Source organism: Sinocyclocheilus anshuiensis, unplaced genomic scaffold (genome assembly GCF_001515605.1).
Source record: "Sinocyclocheilus anshuiensis isolate Anshui unplaced genomic scaffold, SAMN03320099.WGS_v1.1 scaffold669, whole genome shotgun sequence".
Taxonomy (NCBI): domain Eukaryota; kingdom Metazoa; phylum Chordata; class Actinopteri; order Cypriniformes; family Cyprinidae; genus Sinocyclocheilus; species Sinocyclocheilus anshuiensis.
This window is the reverse complement of record NW_015536499.1, coordinates 237011-245700: the sequence shown is the minus strand read 5'-3', so window position 1 is coordinate 245700 and position 8690 is coordinate 237011. Positions and strand designations below refer to the sequence as shown.

Here is an 8690-nt window from a genome sequence, read left to right as displayed (position 1 = left end):
TATATCTGAGCTAAACTTATACTTAGCCTCCAACTCACACACTGGCGAGTAAAATCTGAGAATTTATTAGCCAGTGGCTAATATTAGACATCATTTAGTCGCCCAGAGTAAGATTTAGTCGCATATGTGAGTGATTTACTCGCAATGTAGAGGGTTGCCAAGCATGATCACGTGACCCATGTCAGATAGCTTGAGAACTATAAATTAGAGCCCGACCGATAGATATATATATATATAAAACGATATATATCGTTTGTCGATTTTATCGGCCGATATGAGCCTGTCTCAGATATATCATATCGGCGAATATGCCACCGATATGTCACCAATATGAACATTTTTTTACAGAACATAAAACGGCCATAAAACGAACAAATAATATGCACGTGACATCACCGTTTTCACAAATTCACATTTTTATGAGATACATGAGCAATATCACTCGAGTACGAGAGCGATACCGGCTCTATATCAGCAAGGCTGTGATTAGGCCAGAGGCACGAGGCCGGAGGCAATAACAGCCGCTGATATACCGCCCTCGTACTCGAGTGATATTGCGTTTATACAACAGTTCGAAGGAACGTGTGTAATTAAACAAGAAACAACGGAGTGCCTAATAAAACCCTCTTTTGTGCGGAACTACTTCCTTCCGCCACGGATTCAAAGCTCAAGTTGACCGTTAAACATACGTCACTTTTAGAATTCGTATCAAGGGCATGTGCTGCTTCAGTTAGGTTATTAGTGAGAAATAATCAGGTTATAAGAGAGAAACAATGCGGCAAGATGTGCATCCAAATGAGAGACCGCGAAGCTAGACGTTTCTTCTTATATTAACTAACGTACTCTACGATTAGCTCAGTGAATAATTTTAAAAAACATAGACCCGGCTAGAACAAGCGGAGTGATGCAAAATTGTGAAAGGGCGTTCCTGTAGCGATACCAGTACAATATCTCACGGGTCTCAACCAATCAGATTTGAGAACCAGAACGAACTGTTGTATAAACGGAAATAACAACATATCGTTTTCAAAAACTTGCACTTTGAAACCCGTTTTTAAAAGTTAGCATTTTCACAGCCCCAAAACGCTGCTGTCGTGTAAATGAACAGCCAAAACGCATAAAACATTGAAATGATGTTGTGTAAATGCCCTCTAATATAGTTACTGGTATAGTTATCGTTTTCAATGTGAACAGGCCTTAAGGCTGTTTAAGCATGTTGCTCTGTACTCGCAAATGTGTTCTAACAAAAGTGAATTAATCTGCTTTATCATCATTTGAAGTGTCATTCATGTCTGTAACGCAAACAGTGCTGGACAAGAAACAACAGAAGTGCATGTTTAATAGAGCTTCAAAATAATAAGACAATTTCTTTTCATATTCAAATATGCATCCTTAATCTGCATGTAAACCCCAAAAAAAGGATGTTATCCACTTCCCAGTGGCTTACCACAGAGGGACTATCTGTAGCTGTATCTGTCTTCAATCATTCACATTACAAATAACGGGCTTACTGTACGCCACTAACTTTTAAGTCTATTAACATCACATCAACACAGGAACATCATACAGTCAAATCAGTCAATCACATGCTTACCTGCTAATATGACAAGTCAACACTGCCAGATTCAGCAGCATGTTAGCTGTCATGAATGTGTTGCTATTGGCAGATGAAATATTAATTATAATAGCTGAGGATCGGGTTCTGCACATGGCACCCTCTACAATGGCACTAGTCCAACATTTATAGTGCATGATTAACATAAAACACCACACAAGGACCTAAAGTGTGTGTCTGAAATACTTTTTTGGTGTTAGACAACAAACCTTGGTTGTCTCGGAGCCACGAGTCACTTAAAATGTGTATAAAGGTAAACAGACACACACCCACTCTCTCTCACACACACACGCATTTATATATAGACTCACACACACATACACATACACAGACTCACATTCCCCCGTTCATATGGGCATATGGACTCACATATACACACATTTATAAATACACGCAGCTAGCGCGTCTTGCCGTGCTAAGAGACGTTAGCAATTCTTCATATTTATGCACAGCTAAACGTCTCCGTAAAGACAAACGCAAATCTAAATGAATGAAGAAAGGATGTGCTATTATAAAAACACGTTCTTACCTTTGGAATAGAGCGATTTGGGAGAACTGGGGTCGATGTCGGCGCTCAGGAGAGATATGAAATCAGAGGGCATGCTAGCATGCTAAAGCCTCATGAGGTCAGAGGAAACGACTCTTATCACGCTCCGCTTCAAGAGCAATGCATACAGAAAGAGAGATGGTTTCAATCATAAAATCCTTATAAAGGCTTTACAGCACATGTACGGTAGTAATATTCACACTCGGGAACGTTTTAATATGTTTTTTCCATCTGATTAGCTAGCCAGCCATAAGAGCCATTCACCTTTTTTCAGCGACTCCTCCCCCCTTTCTGCGCATGCGCACGATTTCTGTATCTGACATTATTATTGTTCGACTATAACTACGTGATTAGTGTTAGATTTGCTCTATCATATTACTTACAGTTTAGTCACCACAGTTTAGTTAAAGTAAAATGATCAAATGTAGTGTATGCTTTTAATTATTCCTATGTTAAACGCACTTTGTTGATGCACATGTTCAATAAGTCAATGAATCTATAAAATGTATAACGCATTTCGTTTGGGGAATGAACTGAACTGAATAATGCACTCGCACTCTGTCGAAACGCAAGTTTTCTTTTGATTTTCTCAGAAAAAAAGCGCCCACAACGAAAAAAGTGGGGGTAAAAATCTGACAAAGCGCCCACGGTTAGAGAGAAAGTCGTGGGAGTTCTTTCAGAAAACTTGAAAGCAGCACTGCGACACTTGAATAACGAGCTGCTCTGGGAATAGTGTGATTTAATGCTGAAGACAAGGAATATGGGAGAGTATATGAGAGTATCAAAAACAGGCAAAGATCCCATTTAAAATGTTCCCTTTTTCCTAGCAGTGTTGATTTTAGGCTAAACACCTGTTTTTAAATTACACTGCAAAAAATTACAGTGAATTTAACGGTAAAAGACTGTAAAAATGCTACAGTAAAATCCTGTATAATGGTTAATAGTAAATTCCCCTACTATATACGGTGAAAAACTGTATTGGACATTACATGTATTGGACATTAGTTTTACGGTAGTATACCATTTTTGGAAGTGAAAAAGACTGTATAATTTACAGTGAATAACTGTAAATTGACATTCCCAGAATTCCATGCGTTACATTTCAATTTTAAATGTTTCTTCTTAGTTTTTTCTTATCAGTTTTGTTATATTAGGGTTGTGTGTTACACCTAATGTTGTTAAATGAATGTTTACTGCATTATTTCAGTATCATGTGTGTTACCATGATGGTGTTTAGTGTTTGTGTGAATAACACTGTGCACCTTCTATATATGTTATTATTTAAAAGCTGCTTGTGATGGGCTTTGGTTCATCATGTGACTTTCTCATCACCTCCTGCATTTGGTGGTTATCAGTGTATTACAAAGGTACAAAACAGATTTCAGTACTTCAATAGGTTGGTATATTAACATTATATCAGTTAAGGAAATTACGGTATTTAACTGTACATTTAGGTTAAAACCGTAAAACCTAAAACGTTGCTACCGTATTTTTTACGGTACAATTCCGGCAACCACAGCTGCCGTTTTTTTACCGTAAATTTTTTTTACAGTGTAGGATCATTTTTATTAACAATTTTTAACCTATAAGTCCTCCAATATAAATGTAATCATCAAGGCATTTTTGCAATTGCTGCTGGCTATCAAGTGCACACAATAAAACCACACTGATGTTCTGACAAGATTCAACTATCCACCTTTTTTCTACACACGCATGACTTTGCATGCATGAATTATGGGAGTAGAAGGGTGGAAACAATCAGCAGATTCAACGTGATGAAAAGCAGTTTCAAAAACTGGGTACAATGAGGTGACATTATTCCCAGATAGCACACATACGTCTGCAAGATGTCTGTTAAAGATTGCTTCATCTGGAAAGCATCTGCTGTGTACAAACATCTGATAGACGTCTGTAAGATGTCAGTTTTACATTCATTCTAAATCATAAACATCTTAAAGACATCTTCTAAACGTCTATTTGACATCTGATAGGAAACGTCCTATAGACGTATTGCAGATGAGCAAACGCTCTAAAAAATACATCTTACAGATGTAATGCAGACGTCTCCGTGATGTACGTGTGCTATCAGGGCTCTACTTACCCTTCAACCATCAAACATTAAAAAGAAATTTAAAAGTGTAAAAGCATTAACAAATTACTACAACAGACGATGAATAACCCAAAAAGCCCGATTATTTCTGCAGCAATATTACGAACGTGTTAAATATCAATGTAGTAATGAATGTTTGTGTAACATGCACTGCCTTCACCAAAAATGTTCATTAACTGGAACATTGAGTTATAATATTTCAAAGTAATTTCTATTATTTTGACAGCCAAATATATTATTGTTATGTCACATTTAAATACCAGGCATTATGTTATTCTGACGTCTGAAAATAGGACATGAAGAAAAATTGTTAATTCAGTCAAACTGAGAGATAAGGATTATTTGTAGGCCAACCTTATTATTTGAAATGATTTGTTTCAGTCTTTGTGAGTGGAACTTCCCAAAACCGGACGTGCCTCCCATAATCTCGTTAGGAAAAAGGTGGATACTGCAGATTTATTTTTGTGGCAGATTTACGAAGTTTATGATTTGCACCACCAATCAGAATTGCATTTTTTAAATCTTAATCAGGTTAAATGCCAAATCAAATTGACAGTCTTTATAATGGCAGGCACTGTATAAACGTCCTAGATAATGTAATTTTCACAGCTCACAACTTCAGAGTTTTTGTCTACTGAAAGTCTTTTTCACACAGACTGATGTATCAGTATGTTGTAAAACAACAGTACAATCCATTGAACACAGTATTTCTATCCCCCACAACCTCATTTTCATTCCTGTCAAAAAATAAAATATGGCACCACTCTGACTAAGGGCTATAGCAGGGATCTCAAACCCTTCTCCTGGAGAGCTACCGTCCTGCAGACTTTAGTTCCAGTCCTGCTCCAGCACACCTGTCTATAATTATCAAGTAACCTTGAACACTTTAAATAGCTGGTTCAGGTGTGTATGACTGGGAGCTGAACTCTGCAGGACGGTCGCTCTCCAGGAGCAGGGCTGGAGGTCCTTGGAATAGCATTGATGCCACTAAAATGAACAATCAACCAGGCATTTGATATTGTTTGAATTCCTCCGTTGATGATACAAGATGATGATATCCAGAATCTTCTTACTGTTCTATACATATGCTGCATTCCATTTACCTTGGAAGTCAGATGTCGTAGTTGGGAATGACGTCACAGCCAAGTGGACCATGTTCCAGAAGAGAAATCATAAAACCGCAATGAACGCATCCATCATTAGCAATCAGTTAAAAACACATAAAAATGGTATTTTGCACAGATAACACCATAGTATCATGTCCACAATTAGAGGATGGATAGTACTGTGTGCACCACTGAGTGTATTGAGACAGAGACAAGCATAAGCGCTAATAAACAATATATTACTACTATCTCTCTGGTTGATGAGCAGCCATATTGGATTCTGAAGTTGGAGTTGTTGCGATTCCTCTTGATGCCACTAAAATGAACAATCAACCAGGCATTTGATATTGTTTGAATTCCTCCGTTGATGATACAAGATGATGATATCCAGAATCTTCTTACTGTTCTATACATATGCTGCATTCCATTTACCTTGGAAGTCAGATGTCGTAGTTGGGAATGACGTCACAGCCAAGTGGACCATGTTCCAGAAGAGAAATCATAAAACCGCAATGAACGCATCCATCATTAGCAATCAGTTAAAAACACATAAAAATGGTATTTTGCACAGATAACACCATAGTATCATGTCCACAATTAGAGGATGGATAGTACTGTGTGCACCACTGAGTGTATTGAGACAGAGACAAGCATAAGCGCTAATAAACAATATATTACTACTATCTCTCTTGTTGATGAGCAACCATATTGGATTCTGAAGTTGGAGTTGTTGCGATTCCTCCGAGATTCCGAGTTGGAATTCTGACTTGGGAGGGCATTCCAGCTAAAAGTTCTTACTGGCAACTCGGAATTTCCAACTTCCAAGTACAAATGGAACGCAGCAATACAACAACAAGGTGAGAACATTTTCACAGTCATAGAACCTCATTTCAAGTCAACATGAAAACTGAATTTTAATACAATTTGTATTAAAATATTATGTGATAACAGCAAACCATTTTGGGAAAAAATGGAAGGAAAGCATCTCAAGCAAAACATTTTTTAAACACAAAAGAAGTATTGCAAACATAAATACTTTGGTTTTGCTCTCATATAAAGACCTTTTTTCACAATCAATTTCTGATGGACATAATCAAGTTCTGCCCTACATTTTTTTCTTATTGAATATCTTGTCTTACTAGAAAATATGTCAAACTATGGAAGTAAATTAGCTTGTAAATGCTGTTTCATGTTGTCTTTAAAAGAATTTAATGGACCTGAGTGGGCAGAATTTTTACTGGTGGTATGAGGGATTTCACAGCACACATCGTAAATTAGAGCCCTGTGTGAAGCTTTCACATTGTGTTCTGTACAGTGAGTCTTTGGCCAACAAAGAATTACAGCCTAACCAATGGTTTTTGATTGAAGCATAGCGAAACAAATCTGAAATCCAGGATGTTCAGAGAGCTATGACATGGCGTGAAGGCAGACCATGAGCCTCTAAATGCACTTTGTAAGACAACACAAGCTTTTTGTAACTCTTACTCAAAGCTGAAGTGTGTAATTGATTTGGTATTAAAATACTTTATCCTATTCCTTCTTAATAGAAGGTGATGAGATTGCACAGGTTTGACTCTAAGGTTTGAGATTTTTTACTCACACATTTGGGAACAACAGGAAATCAGGGTTAATTATATGTAATGTACTTGGCTTTAATGGCAATATAGGCTATTAATGTGCCTTTTAAGGCATATAGTGACAGTTCTGGATTGCTCATCAACATATGGAAGAGTTTCTCTGCTCAGCTGAGAAATCTGCTGATGTTAATCCAATTTGGCACCACATACCTGTGTGAATCGGCCTTGGCATACCATAAAAACAAATACAGTAACAAACAGAGCCAAGAATAGATCTGTCTCAATCAACTAAACAAACATGAATTCCTCTTTAAAATGGATATCTTTAATTGTATTATAGCAACAGTAATTCCAACATTGACCTTCACATTCATCTGTATATACTTGTATGTATGCGTGTTAATCTTCAACCATTTAATTGTAGTTAGCTATCCAACTTTGAAACATAAGCACAAAATCATATCTAAACCAGTAATGATAACACTTATAGATACACTAGGTCAATTTATTTATTTTTTGTATTTCATTTATTTATTTATTTTATTGTATTGTTTCATACCGAAATGTGTCAGAGTGCAGTTCACATCATAACATATTGCAAGTACACATTGCAATCTCAGCATTGCCACAAGAGGGAAATTAATGATGTAAACCTATAAGTCTTCTAAAGTCAGTTTTCTCTTTTAGGCCAACTACCATCATGACCGTTCACAGAGAATGTTGTCGAAGTCTGTCAGGACAAGGCAGGCCATTTGGCGGCCATCTTGGGAATGCACTTAGACAGCTATTTTCAATCAGGCCAACCAACAGCAGTTGCATGATGCTGTCATCAAACATCAAAAACTATCATAAAGACCAGGTTGTGAATTTTTGGTCAGTTGGCTCTTTGGATGGCAGGACTCACGTTGGGCATTGTGATTTCTCCCATTCATCATAAAATCAATGGTTTAAATAGTAAACCCCTCCCCACAGCCAATTTCATTGGTCAACTCAATCACCTGTCAAGAGACGTTCAGACTTCATGTATTGAGTTCAGAATTTAGAATATCATGGATGGATCAGTTTGAGACAGACAGTAATGCTATCAGGATGCTCTGCCAATTCTCTACTGAGGTTAAGGTTAGGGTTTAGGTAGTGAACAGGGGTTAGTATTTTTTTCAACGTTATGTAGGCAGTTAGGAAAAAAACATGTGCCATGTGCAAGTGATTTGAGCATTTGAAAAGAAAGGTCTACTAGGTTTGCACTCTGTGCACAAGGACGGGCAGAACACAGAAAATAAAGTATACCTGGGCCTTTAGTTAAAGGGGTGGTTGACTGTTGCTTGATTGTGTTTATGGGGTGCAGTCTAACGTGTTAATGCTTCGTTTAAAAAAAAACATTATTTTTCACATAATTTACCTTTATTCCACACCGCTCTCTCTCTTCTCTGAGAAACGCGCTGATAATTTCCTGCTTTTATGAAGCCCCTCCCTCAGAAATAGGCGATGGGATCTGATTGGTTAGCTAGCCCAGTGTGTTGTGATTGGCTAAACTGCCTCTAGTGCGCGTCTAAACGGCCCGCCCCCTCACCCCTCACAGTAAATGCTACTGCTTATGTTAGCTTTTAATATACAGTTTTATCCTGATTAAAGCTTTAATACAGTACAGCAACTGCACGCGCGTCCATGTTTAACGCTTCTCATAGCTATGTGAAAATAAGTGTATAATTGGAACAGTTCATTGTTGGAGCTGAGC

The 8690-nt window shown here is 37.5% G+C and overlaps 1 protein-coding gene across 4 annotated transcripts in view; it reads right to left on the bottom strand.

Moving 5' to 3' along the window:
- Positions 1 to 2459, bottom strand: part of LOC107688764 (nuclear factor of activated T-cells 5-like) — a 27230-nt gene extending 24771 nt beyond the window's left edge. For 3 of the 4 annotated variants that reach the window (XM_016486553.1, XM_016486530.1, XM_016486546.1), the window contains exon 1: positions 2145 to 2420. In XM_016486553.1, coding sequence (XP_016342039.1) covers positions 2145 to 2217 — 73 coding nt within the window. In that variant the 5' untranslated portion in view covers positions 2218 to 2420. The other variant, XM_016486538.1, reaches the window with a different exon arrangement.
- Positions 2460 to 8690: the final 6231 nt, after the last annotated feature.